Genomic DNA, 21156 nt, shown 5'->3' with positions numbered 1-21156 from the left:
ATGAGCAAAAATGGAAGCTCCATACTGTGAAATATCATTTAGCAATACAAAGGAGTAAGGAACGGACACATGCTAGCATGGATGAACCAGGAAAACAAAAGTGAAAGAGAAAAGCTTGAAAACACATCCAAGTGAAAGAAGCCAGTCACCGAAGACCACGTAGTGTATGATCCCATTTCCAAGAACTCTCCGGAATAGGTGAGTCCATAGACAGAAGTAGATTAGTGGCTGCCTACTGTGTGGCTTTTCTTTTGCTGTGTCTTTAGTGTGAAGGTTTATGTTAATCAAGGCACGAGTTAGGCTGGGCTTAACAATTTGTTGCTGCTATGAATACCTTCGGTGCATCCGGGGCTGCAAAGTCGTCCAGTAATATCTCTGTGGGTCCCTGCTTGGCTGTAGCCCATCCTTGTTTGCTGCTCCTCAGAGTCTGCCTTTTGCGGTTCCCCCTAGCTGTATTCTACTGTTTTTGAGATGCATCCTCGCCGTGTTGCCCAGGCTGGAGTGCTGTGGCACAATCTCAGCTCACTGCAACCTCCACCTCCCAGGTTCAAGCGGTTCTCCTGTCTCAGCCTCCTGAGTAGCTGGGACTACTCAGCACATGCCACCACGCCCGGCTAATTTTTTGTATTTTTAGTAGAGACAGGGTTTCACTGTGTTGGCCAGGCTGGTCTCGAACACCTGACCTCAGGTGATCTAACCACCTTTGCCTCCCAAAGTGCTGGGATTAGAGGCGTGAGCCACTGCTCCCTGCTGCCCCACTGTGATTTTTTACTTCACTCTTGCTGGCCTTGTGGAACAGGGGAGGGGACCATTTCCTGATGTTCTGTTTAAGTCTCACTCAGGCACCGGGAAGCTGAGCTTCAGGGTGTGGTCTTCACTGGCATTCCTGCCTCTTCCTAGATGTCCCGGCTGGGTTTAGCCCACAGCTCTGCTTTGCTTCAGGAATAAGGAGCTGTTTTATCTTTCCTCTCCTCTTCCCTGGCTGCGGGAGGTTTCCGCCAGTGCCCTCAGGCTGTAGATTTTGTTGCCTTCCACCTGAAAGGCTTTTTTCCTGCCCTATAGGGATGTGGTGGGTATGGAGTTTCAGCACTGGCTGTTTTCTTTCTCCAGCTAGCCCCACCCGCAAGGGTTTGCTTTTTCAAGGCTTCCTGTGAGCACCTGGCGGGGTTCCCGGGAGTAAACTGCCCTGTGCTGTGGACCTTACAATGCCCACAGCTCATAGGGCTTCACATTTTCATACTAACCCATACACAGCTTTTAGAAACTCATTTAAAAATTGTCTTTAATCAGCTGGGTGTGGTGGCTCACGTCTGTGAGTGAGTGAACCCCTTCTCTACTAAAAATACAACCAGGCATGGGGGTGCCTGCCTATAATCCCAGCTACTCAGGAGGCTGAGGCCGGAGAATCAGTTGAACCTTGGAGGTTGAGGTTGCAGTGAGCCAGTGAGCTGAGATCACGCCACTGCACTCCTGCCTGGGTGACAGAGTGAGACTCCATCTCAAAAAAAAAAAAAAAATGACCTTAAATCTTCTTACTGAACTTTGTCCATGTCCCAGGTAAAGCTAGTACGCTCAGGTCCGGTTGCCCCCTGCAGTTGTCCATCTGTCTCCACTTTTCAGGGTCGTTGTTTTCTTCATGACCTCAGGGCTCAAGAAAAGTCATAACTTTTTGGCTTCTCAGATTTTTTTTCTTTTTTTTTTTTGAGATGGAGTCACCTAGGCTGGAGTGCAGTGGCACAATATCAGCTCAGTGTAGTCTCTGCCTCCTGGGTTCAAGCAAATCTCCTGCCTCAGCCTCCTGAGTAGCTGGGATTACAGGCGCCTGCCACCACGCCCGGCTAATTTTTGTATTTTTAGTAGAGACGGGGTTTCACCATATTGGCCACACTGATCTCGAACTCCTGACCTAAAGTGATCGGCCCACCTCAGCCTCCCAAAGTGCTGGGATTAAAGGCGTGAGCCACCGTGCCCAGCCTCTCAGCTTTTTTCTTATAGTCAGAGTAGGAGCAAAGTTCTTTCCAGTCTCTCCTCTCATTAGCTGAAACTGGAAGTCCTACTTCTTTTGATGAACACAAATTCTTAACATTGACGCTAAATGTATCAGTCTTTTTCTTTGGTTTGCACTTTTCATGTTTTGTTGATGGACAATTGTATATGAAACAATTCCTTTTACAGACACATATTAGAGCGGAACAGACTGCTACAGAAAGTTCACGTAAGGCCAGAATGATTTGATCTTTGAATCCTGTTTTGGAGTTCCTTTATGAAAAAAGTACCTATTCAATTTCTTTTTTTTCCCTTTTTTGTGGTTTTATACCTTTATTTGATGTATTCGACAGTCAGCAGTTATTTCTCATCCACACTGACTGTCTATAGATTTTTGAAAGTGTTAACAGGCATGTGGGTAACCAAAGTATAGAGCTTGTTTGGTGAATCTTCATCCTCATTCTGTTTCCTGGACAACTGCACAGGGATAGGTATGGGACATTCTTTATTCCTTTGGCCCAGACAGCTTTGATGAGCCTGGTATCAGTGTGCACATCTGGAGTTCCTATCTCTTTCATGGCAAATTTCTGGATCTCTGTGAGTGCCTGAGGGGCACGCTGCTTGACGCCCATTCCAGGATGCTCTTGGGATTGTTGATGGTGTATTCTCGGGTCACCACCTCGTTGATGGTAGAATGGCCTTTCTTCTCACCACCCTTCTTTGCAGGAGCCATTTTACCGCACCCAAGTTGGAAAGGCTCAATTTCTTTATGATTATAGGATAAATGATTGTTTCCATTTTCCTTGATTCACTCTGGTAAGTATTTTTCTTTCCCAAGAAATTTGTGGTGGGGCACAGTGTCTCATATCTGTAGTCCCAGCTACCCAGGAGGCTGAAGTAGGAGGATTGCTTGACCCCAGGAGGTTGTAATGAGCCAAGATCACACCATTGCATTCCAGCCTGTGGGATGGAGTGAGACTCTGTCTCAAAAAACTAAAAAAAAAGAAAGAAATTTGTCTGTCTCATCTGCTTCAAATTTATAAATATTTGCCCATAAGGTATTATGCTTTAAATAACTATTATTATTTTTGTACCTCACATTGTTTACTTATACCTTTGGATTTTTTTTTCCGTTTTGATCAACCTCTCCAGAGACTTTTGGTACTTTGTTAGCCTGTTTAAAAAAACAAGTTTTGATTTTGATATTTGCTATTGTATTTTGGTTTCTATTTCTTTGGTTGTTCTTTCATTCCTCCATTTTTTTCTTTAGGTTTGTTTTGTGGCTTTCCATTGTTAGATTGAAGGTGGTAGATAGAGGACCAGGCCTGGGCTGGTCTTAAAGGAGGACATTGAAAATTGGAGCGCGGCTCACACCCTCAGAATGCCTGTTCCTGCCCCCACCCATACCTAAAAAAAAAAAAAAAAAAAAAAAAAGAGTTATGCAAGGAGGAAGGTCATGTGTTGATGCAGCCAGAGATCACAGTGACACAGCTACAAGCCGAGGAGTTAGCCAGGATTGCTGGTAAGAGGCAGGAAAAGAGTCTTCCCTGGTGCCTTCAGAGGGAGCATGGCCCTCCCAATTTTGGACATCTAGCCTCCAGAACCACGAGAGAATATATTTATGTTGTTTGTAGCCACCTAGTTTGTAGTCATTTGTTAAAGCAGCCATAGGAAAGAAATGCACGATTCATTCAAGAACACTGAGTCTGAAAACATTGAGTTCTGGGACCTGGTTGAGTGGCTGCGTTCTCTATCGTTGTGAGTCAACACAGTTCCCAGTTTGCGGGCCCTACACCTAGGAAGTCAGTGAGCTGCCCGTCCATTCTGATGCTAAAGAGCACATGAGCTGTTAGCTGCTGCTCCAAATAGCCTTGGTTAGACCATTGTGATCACCATGCTGGTCTTGCTGCCCACTGTGGAAGCACACACACCTTTTTTCCTGGAAACAAAATTCTGTTATTTTCTCTACACTAAGGAACCTGGTGTCCATCCCCACTGAAATCAGCAGCATTTCCTATTCACATACCTGACCAGTGAAGGACAGTCATAAGAGTTCTCAGAGCATGTGAATAGTCCTCCTCTTAACAATATCCCAAATGTAATCAAATCCAAGCCACCATCAATTATAAGATGCACTATTATTTTATGAACCACTTAGACAAAAAGCCAGGCATGGTGGCTTGCACCTGTAATCCCAGCAATTTGGGAGGCTGAGGTAGGAGGATCACTTGAGCACAGGGGTTCGAGACCAGCCTGGGCAACATAGGGAGATCCTGTTTCTACAAAGTTTCTCAGGTGTCATAGTGCACACCTGTGCTCTCAGCTACTTGGGAAGCTGAGGCAGAAGGATCACTTGAGCCCAGGAGGTTGATGCTGCAGTGCATCATGCCACTGCACTACAACCTAGGTGATGGAGCAAGACCCTGTCTCAAAAAAAAAAAAAAGAAAGAAAAAAGCACCACAGTCAAAGCATGATCCACAATTATTTATAATACATTCTCATTTCAGAGACCTGGAAAGATGTGAATCTTAGAAGTCATGAATTATGTTGCTTAAAGCCTTGTAAAGGGAGTGTCATTTGAGTTCTCATGACACACCAGAGCATGAGTGAGCAGGACATACATGATAAACACCGTCTCTCCAAGACTTTTATTTTTTTTTTCTTCTGAGACAGAGTATCTCTCTGTCCTCCAGGCTGGAGTGCAGTGGTGCTACCTCCTGGGTTCAAGCAATTCTCCTGCCTCAGCCTCCTGAGTAGCCAGGATTACGGGCATCTGCCAACACGCCTGGCTAATTTTTGTATTTTTAGTAGAGACGGGGTTTCACCATGTTGGCCAGGCTGGTCTCAAACTCCTGACCTCGTGATCTGCCTGCCTCGGCCTCCCAAATTGCTGGGATTACAGGCGTGAGCCACCACTCCCAGCCAAGACTTTGTATTTCTTCCTATACATTGTTCCAGGGAATTTCTGACAACTCAGCTTAATTTAATGTGGGTTTCCATTGAGTCCAGGTTTCAGTCATCCAACTAAGAAAGCAATGAGAACTACCTATAGCTGCTTGAGTCAGCATATTGGATCCAAAACCTATGGTATGCATACCCATACTGGGTAATTCAGCCTGATGTAAAATTATGATCATCCTCCTTTTGATACAGCACCCTTATGTTAAATATCCATAAATATTTGCACTTTTTTTGTAGGTATTTTTAGTGTGTGAGCCTTCTCCTAGGTCAGAGTCTGTGTTTTTCCTCCTGGGACATATTGGAATCTGACTGTTGTTATAGGTTTGAAGAAAATAAAGAGCAGTGGGGATCATGATGAGATTTGGCTTTCGGTGCCAATGAGCTCAAGCGAGGTTATTGAGAATCTTACAGGAGAGCAGTGGTAGAGCTTCCTGGCAAGTGAATTCCATTGAAGATGGAGATTTATGGGTAGTCTGATTCATCTACACCTTCTCATGTCACCATTTAATTGTCTAAGTTGGCCAGGCGCGGTGGCTCACGCCTGTAATCCCTGCACTTTGGGAGGCCAAGGTGGGCGGAGCATCTGAGGTCAGGAGTTTGAGACCAGCCTGGCTAACATGGTGAAACCCCATTTCTACTAAAAATACAAAAAATTAGTCGGGCATGGTGGTGTGCGCTTGTAATCTCAGCTACTTGGGAGGCTGAGGCAGGAGAATCGCTTGAACCTGGGAGGCAGAGGTTGCAGTGAGCCGAGATCGCACCATTGCACTCCAGGTTAGGCAACAAGAGCGAAACTCCGTCTCAAAAAAAAACCAAATTCTCTAGGTCCTATTTTCACATAAGAGACCTGGTGAGCTTATGAATTAAGTTAACACCCTAATTCGGCAACTCACGGAATTAAGCTTTTAACGTCTTTTAAAGGGCCCTCTCAGCCCTTCAGCTGCAAACAAAGAGACTCCTTGAATGTGTTCTTGGAAAGTCTCTGGTTTTCAGTCTGTGCTTTCATAGGAGGATTTAGGAATTTGAATTTGTTGTTCTCTTTCTTTAAACCAGTAGTTTTCACTGGCAGTGATTTTGTCTCCCTTGGGAGACATTTGGCAATATCTGGAGACATTTTTCATGGTTACAATTGGAAAGGGGCGTGCATATGTATTACTTGCATCTAATAGATAGAGGCCAGGAATATTGCTAAGCATTCTGTGTATAATGCATAGGAAACAGGATCTTATACTTAAATGCCAGTAGTTTCAGAGTTGACAAATCCTGTTTTAAGCTATTCATCACTGTAAGAAGCAACTATCCAGGGCTGGGTGCCATGGCTCACATCTGTAATCTCAGCACTTTGGGTAGCCGAGGCTGGAGGATCACTTCAGCCTAGAAGTTTGAGACTAGCCTGGCCATTATAGTGAGATCTAATCTCTACAAATTATAAAAAAAAATTAGCTGGGTTTGGTGGTGTGTGCTTGTGGTCTTAGCTACTTGGAGGCTGAGGTGGGAGGACTGATTGAGCCTAGGAGGTCAAGGCTGTAGTGAGTCCTGATCGTGCCACTGTACTCCAGCTTGGGCAACAGAGCAAGATCCTGTCTCACAAAAAAAAAAAAAAGCAAAACAAAACAAAAAACAATCATCCCACAAATTCCTTAATTCCAAAAATATGTTGATATAGTCCCTTAGCAATCTAGTATCTTGCCAGATGACACTATGATGCCATCAATAGTAAGAAGCACTGTTACTTTATGAACTACTAAGAAGAAAAAATGCCTGTCAAACCCTCACATTGCACTGCTTCTCCCCCCGCCCCTCCCCCCCCTCTTTTTTTGGAGACCGTGTCTCACTCTGTCACCCAGGCTGGAGTGCAGTGGCACGATCTTGGCCCACTACACCTCCGCCTCCGAGGTTCAAGCTATTCTCCTGCCTCAGCCTCCTGAGTAGCTAGGATTACTGGTGCCCGCCACCACGCCTGGCTAAGTTTTGTATTTTTAGTAGAGATGAAGTTTCACCATGTTGGCCCAGCTGGTCTCAGGTGACCTCAGGTGATCCACCTGCCTTGGCCTCCCAAAGTGCTGGGATTACAGGCATGAGCCACCACGCCCAGCTTGTATTGGTTTTTAAAACACATTTGGTGAGTGTGCCTTTCATGCTCTGGCAGCAGCCACTGGGCCACACCAAAGCCACTTCACTCTAGATTAGAGATGATAATGTGACTGCTTATCCTTGATATCATGGGACACTTGCAAGTATTCCTTAATGCTTGCAGAATTTTGACTGCCCTTTGTCCCCAACAAGGCCTGACAACCAATCCTTGAAGTCTTGCTGCCGGCAGCTACTCCTGATAAACATTTCTGCTTTTCAGTAGCAAAATGTATGTGTAAAAGATTTGGGGATACTCTCCAGTGTATGGAGTAGCTGGGATTGCTGGAGGCCACATTCAGGGCTACTTTGAACATCACCCAAGCCAGGCTGTAGATTCAGGGAGGCCAGCGCTGCTTACCCGTGCCAAGCACTAGGTGGCGCTGCGGCCCGGGATGAGTGCTTGGCCTCACCTCCATGCATGATGTCACCACTCCTGCCTGCAGAGCCCCTCACGGCTGGAATGAGACTGCTCGTTCATGGTGGCACTGCCACCTGCTTATGCTCGTCCCAGGGGAGGCTGGCAAGGCAAAGAGCTGGCATTTTCGTAGGAGCATCACCATAGGAGGCAGATTGTGCTGCCATCAAGTCTCACGGGATGCGGAACTCCCAAATATAGACAAATGGTATGGGTGCTGGCTGGCACAGAGAACGGGATGCAGCCATCAGTCCCCTTCCCACCATTCCCTTCTGCTCCAGACAGAAAACTAGGAAATCACCTTAGATTCTCTTTTTCCCTCACTTACGACATCAGTAAGCAGTTGATCTCCAAAACAGTCTTGACTCTATCCACCTTTTGTCTCCAGTGTCAGTAGCTTCCTATGGCCAACAGTGTTCATTCCATCTGGGTTACTGTAATTGCCTCCTAACTTCTCTTCCCTCTTCCACACACTCTTCTTTCCAGTCTGCATTCCCCAAAGCAGCAGGAACAGGTTTCTCTGTAAGTCATCCTATAAAACTTCTGTGCTTTAATGCCTTCAGTGGCTTCTTTTTTGCACCAAGAATAAAATCTGGAATCTGCATGTTGGCCTTTGAGGAGGATGATCTTATGTCTCATTCTACGTAGGATGCGTTTTTTTATTTTTGTTTTTTTGAGACGGAGTCTCGCTCTGTTGCCCAGGCTGGAGTGCAGTGGCGCCATCTTGGCTCACTGCAACCTCTGCCTCTCGGGTTCAAGCCGTTCTCCTGCCTCAGCCTCCCAAGTAGCTGGGATTACAGGCATGCACCACCACGCCCAGTTTATTTCTTTTGTATTTTTAGTAGAGACGGGGTTTCTCTGTATTGGCCAGACTGGTCTGTAACGCCTGACCTCGAGTGATCTGCCCGCCTCAGCCTCCCAAAGTGCTGGCATTACACGCATGAGCCACCACACCTGGCCGAATGTGATTTTTAAGAGAGCCTTTTATTCTCAAAAATGTCTGGTTTGGATGCTCAGTTGCTGTCACTGTCATAAGACCCTGCGTTTTCTCAGCCCTGCATCTGACCCCTCCTCACCAAACTCCATTCCTGCTTGTCTTCTGTCAGCTCCTTTCCCTACTCGGGAGCTTTGCAGATTCTGTTCCTTCTGCCGGGAACACTTTTCCTCCCATTCTTCACACAGCATTCTCCTTGTTATCCTTCAGGGCTTAGCCTAACCATCATCGCAGAGATGCCTTTCCTTCCCTCATTCGACATGGTCCCTCCCCGCTCGTCTCTGCATCATTTCCTTCCTCACTTCCTCCGTGTGGTAAGCAGATTTGATGGCTGCTCTGTCCAGGTGTTTATCGTCTCTGCCTCCCCACCAGAGTGTTAGCTTCTCCAGGGTATGACTCTCTGTGTCGTGTTCACCATTGTGTCTCCATTGCCTGACACGGATCCTATTTCCTCAAGAAATGGCAGGTGAAGCCACCATGCTGCATGCAGTCTGGGCACTCGGCCTTTCTTTCTTGGCACAGCTCACCTGGTACTGAAATAGTAATTTGTGTAATTTCAGTTTATCATCAGTTTCTCCCAGATTTCACTTCCATGAGAACAGGGCCCATGTCTTTTTTGCTTAAGCTCAGAACAGGGCCACGGCAGTTCAGGAAGCATTAGTCTGTGGAATTTTCTGCGGGCCACGTGCCTGGCAGCTGGGGAGGAGGAGACAGAGGTGTTCCTGGCGGCTGGTTCTGGGGTAGCATATTGAGAAACTTAAAGGGGATGTGTGTGGGGCTGGACGGGGTGGGCAGGGCATGCATGACAGCCTCCACGTGTGGTGGGCCTCATTGGCCTGGCCTCCCCTTCAGCAGCATTTTGCTTTTCTGACCCTGCTGCACTCCAAGCTGCCCCCTTAGAGGTTTCATGCCAGGTGCGGTGGCTCACGCCTGTAATCCCAGCTCTCAGGGAGGCAGAGGCGGGAGGATAGCTTGAGCCCAGGAGTTCAAGACCTGCTGGGCAATATAGCGAAACCCCGTTCTCCACAAAAAGGAAGAAGAAAAAAAAAAGAGGTTTCTTGAACCTCCGAAAATTCTGGATTCACCACAGACCCAGGCCTTGAGCAAGGCAGATAGCAGGGCTGCGAGCAAGGCCTCTGCATCCTGGGGAAGAGCTGGAGAAGCGTGGTGAGGAAGCCTACCAGCCCTAACTCCATTCTCTGTTGTCTTTAGAAACAGCAGTCCAGACTACTATGGACTCATCTAAAACAACAGCATCGACTCCAGCATCCAATGTCACCACCACGGCTATAGCTGCAGCCCAGCAGAGCACAGTCCCCACTTCCAAGGCCAGCGAAACCTCGGCCTTGGTCAAGACGACCACCCTTGGTGTATCCAGTGACTCATCGGGGACTACAACCCTGGTTCAGCAAGTCTCAGGCCCAGTCAACACTACCGTGGCTAGAGGAGGTGGCTCAGGCAACTCCACTACCACCATCGAGGGCCCCAAGAGCACAAAAGGTGCAGACACCACTACAGTTGCAACCTCCACAGCCACAGCTAAACCTGACACCACAAGCAGCCAGACTGGAGCAGAAGATACAACTAACTCTGCAGGGAAAAGCAGCCACAGTGTCGCCACAGACCTCACATCCACTAAGGCAGAACAGCCCATGACCTCTCACCCTACAAACCCACTTAGCCCCTCACAACCCACTTCGATGCGTCCTATGGCTACCCCAACAAGCTCGGGACATGACCATCTTATGACAATTTCAAGCAGTTCAAGCACTGTGGCTAGCCCTGGCTACACCTTCACAAGCCCGAGGATGACCACCACCCTACGTAAGTAATGCCTGGTTTTCTTCAAGCACCAAGAAACTTTTCAGGGCCAGGCATGATGGTTCTGAAAAGGCTCATGCCTGTCATCCCAGCACTTTGGGAGGCCAAGACAGGTGGATTACCTGAGGGCAGGAGTTCGAGACCATCCTGGCCAACAAGGCGAAACCCTGTCTCTGCTAAAAATACAACATTAGCTGGGTGTGGTGGCGGGTGCCTGTAATCCCAGCTACTCAGGAGCCTGAGGCAGGAGAATTGTTTGAACCTGAGGGGAATAGTTTCTATTCCATACCTATTTATTTATTTTTGAGATGGAGTCTCGCTGTGTCACCCAGGCTGGAGTGCAGTGGCGTGATCTCTGCTCATTGCAACCTCCACCTCCAAGTTCAAGCAATTTTCCTGCCTCAGCCTCCTGAGTAGCTGGGACTACAGGTGTGCACCGCCACACTGGCTAAGTTTTTTTTTTTTTTAAAGTAGAGACAGTGTTTCACCATGTCGGCCAGGCTGGTCTTGAACTCCTGACCTCGGGTGATCTGCCCAGCCTCCCAAAGTGCTGGGATTACAGGTGTGAGCCACCATGCCCGGCCGATACCTGTTTACTTACTTACTTATTTATTATTTATAAGAGCTTGTCTTAACCTAGTAAATCAATTTCAAAACCTACCTATGGATCATGAGCCTTAGGATCATGGCCCATCTCAGACCTGTGGACCCAGAATTTCTGAGCGTTCCCTGGTGATGTTGCCGCATATCAGCGGCATGTGGTCTGAAGTCAGCAGGCCACTGCTCTACAGGAGGGTGCCACACAGTAGGAGTGTGGGCTCCGGCTGAGATAATCCTGGATTCGAATCCCTGCCCTGCCACTTGTTGGCACAGGAACTCGGGCAAATCACTGAGCTCCTCGGAGCCTCAGTTTCCTTGTTTATGAAATAGGGATGATGACGATTCCTTCCCCAGAGGGTTGTGAGGATTCAGGAGGAAAACACCTTTGAAGCACTTAGTCCTTTGCACAAAGTAAGTGCTCAGTGAACGTTTGCTGCGGCTGCTGTGACTTTGCTGGGTTATTCCACTGGCTTGTCATAGGAGTCCACTTCTTCCATCTCTGTGGGAGTAAGACCAAAGAACCTGGGAAAACTATTAGAGCAAGAAAAGATTGTCCTCTTCTCGCAAGGGTGCACTCATCTTTTCTCATTACCCTCATTTTCCCACTGACAGCGTCATCGGTTATCTCGCCAAGAACTCAACAGACCTCCAGTCAGATGCCAGCCAGCTCTACGGCCCCTTCCTCCCAGGGGACAGTGCAGCCCACGAGCCCGGCAACAGCATTGAGAACACCCTCCCTGCCAGAGACCATGAGCTCCAGCCCCACGGCAGCATCAACTACCCACCGTTACCCCAAAACACCTTCTCCCACCGTGGCTCATGAGAGTAACTGGGTAACTCCAGCAGGGGTGGGGCAAGTAGGAGAACCCAGACTCGGGTAGAAGAGGCTTTAAGACAAGCTTTCCTGTTATTTCCTCCAACCCAGGGCCCCTGGCTGGGGCTTTGAGCAGCACTTACCCATTCCCTCCTCCTTCTCCCTGGTTAGCCTGGTCCTGGCTTGAGCTGCCCTCAATCCATGCAGCCAGGGCATACCTGGCTCTGGAATGGGTCCAGCCATGCCTCCAGCTTGCCATGAACTCCTTCCTATCTGGGTCACCCCTAGTTAGGGGGGAATGTCAAAGATTCCCTGACTATTAGCCCAAACCTTAATCTCAGTGGCTTCTTCCAGACAAAGTGTGAGGCTCCTGAGAGACCCAGTGAGAAGCAGCTCATCCTGAACCTCACAGGAAACACCCTCTGTGTGAGTAGCTCGCAGCTCGCTGATCTGAGCTCCCAGGTGCAGGCTCGCAGCAGGGCTGAGGGAGGGAGAAGGAATGTATGTTCTTTCTAGGTGCGTTTTTAAGCATCTTTCTAAGGTGCATTTGCTTTCCGGCCCTCATTTCTTCCTAGTAGGAAGTGGTCCTTTCCCATCTTACAGAGTGACAGACCAAGGTTTAGACTTCTCTAAGTCAGGACACACCCACAGGACTGAATCCCTCCTCCCAGCCCCTGGTTTCCTCAGCTTTCACTGTGTGACTATTTCCAGTATGCTGAGTTGACGGACCCTGATCCTAGTTCCTGTTTGCCCCTAGCTCTGGGAGTACTTTGGTGAGTTTATCTCTTTGGGTTTCAGATGTCTCAATTGAAAGAGAGGTGAGGCCAGGTGTGGTGGCTTACACCTTAATCCCAACACTTTGAGGAGCTGAGGCAGGAAGTTTGCTTGAGGCCAGAAGTTCAAGACCAGCCTGGGAAACATAGGAAGACCCCGTTTTTACAGAGAGAAAAGAAAAGAAAGAGAAAATGAGAGGTGTAGCCTGTCTGCTTTAATCGTCTGTGGCTTCACATTTCCTGGTCCGTGGACTGTCTGAGAGCCTTGATGGACGAACAGTGCTGGGAGATTCTCCCTCTAACCTGAGGAGCTGACGGGATGGGTGGGAGAGAAATGCAGGAGACACTGCCAGCATTTCTCCAGTCTGGGTGGTGAGCGTGCGTGTGAGCATGCGTGTGAGCACACCTGTGTGAGGGAAGTAGCAGTATGTGAGCAGCCTTCAGGCCACCGGTCTTCATGGGTCCAAAGGCTTTGGTCTGGGGAGTGTGCGCTGTGCACACTCAGTAAATAGCTGCTGAGCGCGGCGGGTGCTGGAGATGGCTGGCTCACTGCTGCCCTCTCCCGGTCAGTGCCGGTTTTTTGCAGCCGCCCCCAGGAACTAGAACTAGAACAGACCCGAACACGGTGTCTGCAGATAGGATGGAGAATTTGGGCTTACGACACTTTAATGCTGCCTGAATTTTCTGCGGTTGTTTTCTTTTGGGTGTCCATTATGCCAGCATTTTCCAAGTGAACTTTACAAAAGCCTACATCTAGACCAGAGTTTTAAAAGGCAGCAGTGTTCTCCTAGGGCTGGGCTTATTGGACAAGGCAGGCATTGCATGAGATGGGCTCTGGGGACAGTCACGTGCCCGCCCAGCCTTTCCTCAGACCCTCTTTTTGGATGTAGCTTGGTAGGCTGTGTGATTGTTTGTGAGAAACATTTTTTTTTTCCTTTGCTAGAAAAGGAAGATGGAAAACCCTGGATCCCTTCCTGTCAGGGTGGGGAATTAGTAAGCCTAAGGAAATTCTGGTAGAAACCTTAGGGGTGGTTTGTATGGGTTCTGTGCTAAGCCATCCCTAGAGTCCTTTTCTTTGTCTTAGTCATTTATTCCGGAATCAGGCCAGAGAAGCCCCAGGGAGGGGTGCCCCTAGATGGCATGGCAGGACTGGGTACACGCTGCCCACACTTCTCTCCTCATCCTCAGCCCTAAAGCCATGTCAGCCACAATCTTTGTTCTTTGAGCTAAATAAGACCCCCTCCAAGATATCCTAGGGGTAGCTTCAAGATCCCACCTGTTCCCCTACTCAGTGGAGGCCCCTTCCCTGTCAGCCTGTCCATGGCTTCAGAGCCAGAGGCTCTGCCGAGGGCAAGGGCACATGTATTTCAGCTTTGGGGGTAGAGACCCTTCTGAGAGTCGCAGCCTCCCCACCTGATTTCTCTGAACTGGGCATGAAAGGCTGGTGAATGGGGGGAGTTCAGGGGGAATTGGAGTCTTCCCGCAGGCTGTGGGGTAGAGTTGCTGTGCAGTGCCCCCACTCTAGCCCTTTCTAGGTTGGGAGATAAAAAAGACCCCCAATCCGCGAATAGCTTGGAGGGAAAAAAGGGGCACTAGGGTGAAAGGAATGAAAGGTGCAAGCATAGACCAGATAAACACAGTGCGGGGAATGGGCTGATGGGAACGAGACAGAGGAGGCAGGAACTGGCCCAGGAGAACAGCACGCAACCCTTGGCTCCTGGCAGGCCTGTGTGGAGCACCAGCTGGGGCTGGAGAGGGAGGCAGGTTCTAGCAGGGCAACAGCATTCTCCCAACCTTAGCTGGAGGGCAGCCCCACAGGGCTAGGCTGCTGTCACGCTCCCCGCGGAGTCACCTGCCCTCTCCCCACCACAGGCAGAGGGCCCTCAGGATGAGAAACTGGTCACACTGATATGCCAAGCAGTCAAAGCCACCTTCAACCCGGCCCAAGATGAGTGCAGCATACGGCTGGCACGTGTTCTAGGAAGTCAGGCAGTGGTCGTCAAAGAAATCACTATTCACAGTGAGTGGAGGGCAAGGGGGCCTGGGCTGGGGCCTGCATGTGTGGGAATGGGGGCATGCAGAAGCCACATTGGAGGGTGGGTCACAGTGGTGCCCCTTCAGTTCCCTAAGAACTGTCAAGCCACACCCCCTCCCAGGTCACCTGAGAGACACACTCAGGAGACTGAGATACGGTGCGTCCCTCTCTTGGGGCGCAGTCCCTGTCCCCCACTGCCTCGCTCTGGGCTGGGCCATTGGGCAGTGTCTCCCTCCTCTCCCACAGCTAAGCTCCCTGCCAAAGATGTGTACGAGCGGCTGAAGGACAAATGGGATGAACTAAAGGAGGTAAGCGGCCCCCAAATGTGGGGACAGAGTGGCTCCGAAGCCCCTTGTGGGAGGTCTGGTTACTCCCCTCTCTCTGTGGGGAGGAACCCCGTCACGTGCCTGCATGTAGAAGAGGGCAGTGGCACGGACCCTAGCAGACTGCAAGCAGAGGGGCTCTACAGTGAAGCCGGGGGCTGAGGGAGAGAGGGTGCCCCTAGCCTGTTTTCTGCCACTTCCTATGCAGGCAGGGGTCAGTAACATGCAGCTAGGGGACCAGGGGCCACCGGAGGAGGCCGAGGACCGCTTCAGCATGCCCCTCATCATCACCATCGTCTGCATGGCGTCATTCCTGCTCCTCGTGGCGGCCCTCTATGGCTGCTGCCACCAGCGCCTCTCCCAGAGGAAGGACCAGGTAAGCAGCTGTTTGCGGCCACACAGGGAAAGCAGCCCAGGTCACCAGAGGAACCCTCCCCTCGTGATTCCCGAGTTGCAGAAGAGGAAAGGGAGCAGGCCCTGGACCCTTTCTAACAGGCAGAGGCCACCCCTGATAGGCAGCCGCCTCAGTCCACAGAGCATTACAGAGGCAGCGTGGCAGAGGACAGAGCGTGGGCTTTGGAGTCAGGAAGACTTACTTATTTTTTATTTTATTATTATTATGTTTTTCAGACAGGGTCTTGCTCTGTCACCCAGGCTGGAGTGCAATGGTGAGATCTCGGCTCACTGCAACCTCAAGTGATTCTTGTTCCTCAGCCTCCCCAGTAGCTGGGATTACAGGTGCCCACCACCACACCCGCCTAATTTTTGTATTTTTAGTAGAGATGGGGTTTCGCCATGTTGGCCAGGCTAGTCTCGAACTCCTGACCTCAAGCAATCTGCCTGCCTCAGCCTCCCAAAGTGCTGGGATTACAGGTGTGAGTCACCACGCCTGGACTGGAGTCAGGGAGACTTGGTTAGTCCTGGCCCTGACCTTGAGGAAGTCAGTCAGATGAGCTCTTTGGGCGTCAGGTTCCTCATCGGCACAGCAGGGATAACCTCCTTGCAGAGCTGGTCTGAGGATTCATTGATAGAAGCAGGCCTAGGTGTTCTGTCTAACCAAAAATTCTTCTGCCTACCTTACTAGAATTCCCGCCATGATGGTGCCACCCACACCCTGTGGTTCTCACTCCTGCCTGCACACTGTGGGGAACTTGAGAAAAATTCCCTTGCCTGACTGCCTCCCACACCAATTCAAACAATCTCTGCATCCATCAGTGTAGTTGTTAAAAGCTCCCCAGGTGATTCTAGCATGCACTCAAGTTTGTGTTTGAGAGGGACAGAAAGCGCCTCTGCCAGATGGCTGCTCTCTGCTGCAGGGATGGTTCTAGAGACACCATACCCATCCTGCCCAGGCTTGAGAGGGCTCAGTCACCCAGCCTGAGAGAGGTCATTTTTTAATAGTGTTTTTCCCATTCATTATGATAGGTGAGGTAGGTGCCTGGAGAAGAGGTTTTGGGGGAAGGGATGAAGGGCAGGAAAGGGCTTAGAGGACTCTGGAGAACAAAGTCCATCTCCACTGACTTCACAGGTCTGCCACCAGGGCGAGGGTGAGGGGCAAGTCTTTGTTCCAAACTAGTTCCAGGCAGGCTGAGAGCCAGAATGACCACCAGGAGCAGCCAGCCCCACAGGCAAGCAGTGAGGGCCTGCTTTAGCTACAGTGGGGCTCCTGAGTGGGAAGGGGACGTACATGCACTATATTAAGCTCCGAGCCCTCTGAAACCCCCTTCTCGCCGGTCACCTTCCCCACTCTAGCAACGGCTAACAGAGGAGCTGCAGACAGTGGAGAATGGTTACCATGACAACCCGACACTGGAAGTGATGGAGACCTCTTCTGAGATGCAGGAGAAGAAGGTGGTCAGCCTCAATGGGGAGCTGGGGGACAGCTGGATCGTCCCTCTGGATAACCTGACCAAGGACGACCTGGATGAGGAGGAAGACACACACCTCTAGTCCAGTCTGCTGGTGGCCTCCAGCAGCACCACAGAGCTCCAGACCCACCACCCCAAGTGCCGTTTGGACGGGGAAGGGAAAGACTGGGGAGGGAGAGTGAACTCCGAGGGGTGTCCCCTCCCAATCCCCCCAGGGCCTTAATTTTTCCCTTTTCAACCTGAACAAATCACATTCTGTCCAGATTCCTCTTGTAAAATAACCCACTAGTGCCTGAGCTCAGTGCTGCTGGATGATGAGGGAGATCAAGAAAAAGCCGCGTGAGGGACTTTAGAGATGAACTAGTCAAATCCTTTCATTCTGCAGTGAGATTGCCGAGACCTGAAGAGGGTAAGTGACTTGCCCAAGGTCAGAGCCACTTGGTGACAGAGTCAGGATGAGAACAAAGATTCCATTTGCACCATGCTACACTGCTGTGTTCACGTGTGCCTTCCGTCCAGAGCAGTCCCGGGCAGGGGTGAAACTCCAGCAGGCGGCTGGGCTGGAAAGGAGGGCAGGGCTACACCTTGGCTCGGTGGGATCTGATGACCTAAAAGTCCAGCTTCCAAGTTTCCTTCTCCTACCCTAGCCTCGTGTACCTGTCTTCCCACTCTCTTGTGTTCTTACCCCTCCCTACACTCAGTGTTTGTTCCCACTTACTCTGTCCTGGGGCCTCTGGGATTAGCACAGGTTATTCATAACCTTGAACCCCTTGTTCTGGATTTGGATTTTCTCACATTTGCTTCGTGAGATGGGGGCTTAACCCACACAGGTCTCCCAGGTCTGCTTAGGGGACCCACGTGCAGGTGAGGAGAGAAGGGGACACTCTTGAGTCCAGGCTGGTTATCTCAGGGCAGCTGATGAGGGGTCAGCAGGAACACTGGCCCACTGCCCCTGGCATTCCTTGCAGAGGCTACCCAGGATCTTCTTTGGGCCTCCATTTCCACCAGGGACTAAAATCTGCTGTAGCTAGTGAGAGCAGCGTGTTCCTTTTGTTGTTCACTGCTCAGCTGATGGGAGTGATTCCCTGAGACCCAGTAGGAAAGAGCAGTGGCTGCAGGAGAGGCCTTCCCGGGGCTCCCCATCAGCGATGTGTCTTCAGAGACAATCCATTAAAGCAGCCAGGAAGGACAGGCTTTCCTCTGTATGTATGTCATGAGAAACTCAGGGACATTTCAAGTTGCTGAGAGTTTTGTTATAGTTGTTTGTTTTCTAACCCAGCCCTCCACTGCCAAAGGCCAAAAGCTCAGACAGTTGCAGATGTCCAGTTAGCTCATCTCACTCATTCTGATTCTCTTGTGCCACAGGGAAAGAAGGCCTGGAAAGCACAGTGCATGCTGGGTGCATGAAGGGCAGCCTGGGGGACAGACAGTCGTGGGAACGTCCCACTGTCCTGGCCTGGAGCTAGGCCTTGCTGTTCCTCTTCTCTGTGAGCCTAGTGGGGCTGCTGCAGTTCTCTTGCAGTTTCTAGTGGCATCTCAGGGAAACACAAAGCTATGTCTATTCCCCAATATAGGACTTTTATGGACCTAGCAGTTAGCTGCCATTTAGAAGGCTCCTAAGCAGTGGGCATGGTGAGGTTTCATCTGATTGAGAAGGGGGAATCCTGTGTGGAATGTTGAACTTTCGCCATGGTCTCCATCGTTCTGGGCGTAGATTCCCTGGGATCAAGTAGGAAAATGGGCAGAACTGCTGAAGGGAATGAAATTGCCATTTTTTGGGTGAAACGCCACACCTCCAGGGTCTTAAGAGTCAGGCTCCGGCTGTAGTAGTTCTGATGAAATAGGCTGTCCACTCAGGATGGCTTACTTTTTAAAAGGGTAGGGGGAGGGGCTAGGGAAGATCTGTCCTGCACCGTCTGCCTAATTCCTTCCTCACAGTCTGTAGCCATCTGATATCCTAGGGGAAAAGGAAGGCCAAGGGTTCACATAGGGCCCCAGCGAGTTTCCCAGGAGTTAGGGGGATGCGAGGCTAACAAGTTCCAAAAACATCTGCCCCGACGCTCTAGTGTTTGGAGGTGGGCAGGATGGAGAACAGTGCCTGTTTGGGGGAAAACAGGAAATCTTGTTAGGCTTGAGTGAGGCGTTTGCTTCCTTCTTGCCCAGCGCTGGGTTCTCTCCACCCAGTAGGTTTTCTGTTGTGGTCCTGTGGGAGAGGCCAGACTGGATTATTCCTCCTTTGCTGATACTGGGTCACACTTCACCAGCCAGGGCTTTCGACAGAGACAGCAGATAGGCCCCTGCAAATCAATCAAAGGCTGCAACCCTATGGCCTCTTGGAGACAGATGATGACTGGCAAGGACTAGAGAGCAGGAGTGCCTGGCCAGGTCGGTCCTGACTCTCCTGACTCTATTGCTCTATCCAAGGAGAACCCGGAGAGGCTTTGGGCTGGTTCAGAGGTTACTGCTTTATATTCGTCCAAACTGTGTTAGTCTAGGCTTAGGGCAGCTTCAGAATCTGACACCTTGCCTTGCTCTTGCCACCAGGACACCTACGTCAACAGGCCAAACAGCCATGCATCTATAAAATCATCTTCCGCCACCTTTACATCTTCCGCACTGGGTTCTAAATGCTCTCTGATAATTCAGATTCTGGGTCTGGGAAGAGGTAAGAGGAACACTAGAAGCTCAGCATGACTTAAACAGGTTGTAGCAAAGACAGTTTATCAACTCTTTCAGTGGTAAACTGTGGTTTCCCCAAGCTTCACAGAAGGCCAGAAACCACGAGTATGATGACTGGGAAGCCTACTGTCATGAGAGTGGGGAGACAGGCAGCAATGCTTATGAAGGAGGTACAGAATATTCTTTGCATCGTAAGACAGAATACGGGTTTAATCTAGTCTAGACACCAGGTTTTTTTCCCGCTTGATAAGGAAAGCTAGCAGAAAGTTTATTTAAACCACTTCTTGAGCTTTATCTTTTTTGACAATATACTGGAGAAACTTTGAAGAACAAGTTCAAACTGATACATATAGACATTTTTTGGATAATGTAAATACAGTGACCATGTTAATCCACCCCGCACTGCTTTAAGTGAACATACTTTGGAAAAACATTATGTTAGCTGAGTGATGGCCAAGTTTTCTCTCTGGACAGGAATGTAAATGTCTTACTGGAAATGACAAGTTTTTGCTTTTTTTTTTAAACAAAAAATGAAATATAACAAGACAAACTTACGATAAAGTATTTGTCTTGTAGGTCAGGTGTTTTTTTTTTTTTATTTTAAAATGCAACCCTGCCCCCTCCCCAGCAAAGTCACAGCTCCATTTCAGTAAAGGTTGGAGTCAATATGCTCTGGTTGGCAGGCAACCCTCTAGTCATGGAGAAAGGTATTTCAAGATCTAGTCCAATCTTTTTCTAGAGAAAAAGATAATCTGAAGCTCACAAAGATAAAGTGACTTCCTCAAAATCACATGGTTCAGGACACAAACAAGATTAAAACCTGGATCCGCAGACTGTGCACCTCAGAAGGAATAATCGGTAAATTAAGAATTGCTACTCGAAGGTGCCAGAATGACACAAAGGACAGAATTCCTTTCCCAGTTCTTACCCTAGCAAGGCTAGGGAGGGCATCAACACAAACATAAGAGCTGGTCTTCTACACGTTCTCTGAATCATTTAGGTTTAAGATGTAAGTGAACAATTCTTTCTGCCAAGGAACAAGTTTTGGATGAGCTTTTATGTATGGAACTTATTCCAACAGGACCGAGGGACCAAGAAAACAAGATCGGGGAGGCAGAGAGGGCAAGACTAAAACTGTAGCATAGCTTTTGTCACAGTCACTAGCTGATCCCTCAGGTCTGCTGCAAACACAACATGTGGGAGGACGCAGATGACTCTTTGGTGTGGGTCTTTTTGTCTGCAGTAAATGTTCAACAGTTTGCCCAGGAACTGGGGGATCATATGTGTCTTAGTGGACAGGGGTCTGAAGTACACTGGAATTTACTGAGAAACTTGTTTGTAAAAACTATAGTTAATTATTGCATTTTCTTACAAAAATATATTTTGGAAAATTGTATACCGTCAATTAAAGTGTTTTTGTGTAAACTGGTTCAAGCTCTAGTATTTTGCTCTGACTTAAAGCCTTCACTTGTGTATGAGGCTCATCTCCAAAGTGCCCGAGAATGTCGGGTCACACCCATAGCACAGGAGCCTCTGTGCTGAGTTACACTTGTCCAACTCTGCAAGCAAAGAAATTAGGCGAGAGAAGGAGAGAAACTGAAAGAAAAAAAAGGGGGATACTAAAGGTGGTTATGAGTCTTTACCTTACTCAAGCTATCCTAGTGACTGTAAAGAACCTCACTTTCCCCTAAGATGTTGTTGTATGTTTCGCTCTCTTCTCTCCCTCCACTTCTGCCTCACATACATTGTGAAT

The 21156-nt window shown here is 49.2% G+C and overlaps 1 protein-coding gene across 1 annotated transcript in view; it reads left to right on the top strand.

Annotated features, from left to right (window-relative positions):
- PODXL (podocalyxin like) overlaps positions 1 to 20828 on the top strand; it is a 55948-nt gene extending 35120 nt beyond the window's left edge. The window contains exons 2-8 of the mRNA XM_055284052.1: positions 9703 to 10314; positions 11524 to 11744; positions 12080 to 12151; positions 14371 to 14518; positions 14780 to 14841; positions 15065 to 15232; positions 16609 to 20828. Of these exons, the coding sequence (XP_055140027.1) occupies positions 9703 to 10314; positions 11524 to 11744; positions 12080 to 12151; positions 14371 to 14518; positions 14780 to 14841; positions 15065 to 15232; positions 16609 to 16806 (1481 nt within the window). The 3' untranslated portion in view covers positions 16807 to 20828. The remainder of the gene's footprint in view (positions 1 to 9702; positions 10315 to 11523; positions 11745 to 12079; positions 12152 to 14370; positions 14519 to 14779; positions 14842 to 15064; positions 15233 to 16608) is intronic.
- Positions 20829 to 21156: the final 328 nt, after the last annotated feature.

This window comes from Symphalangus syndactylus, chromosome 6 (genome assembly GCF_028878055.3).
Source record: "Symphalangus syndactylus isolate Jambi chromosome 6, NHGRI_mSymSyn1-v2.1_pri, whole genome shotgun sequence".
In the NCBI taxonomy this organism is placed as follows: Eukaryota; Metazoa; Chordata; class Mammalia; order Primates; family Hylobatidae; genus Symphalangus; species Symphalangus syndactylus.
This window is presented reverse-complemented; position numbering and strand designations above follow the sequence as displayed.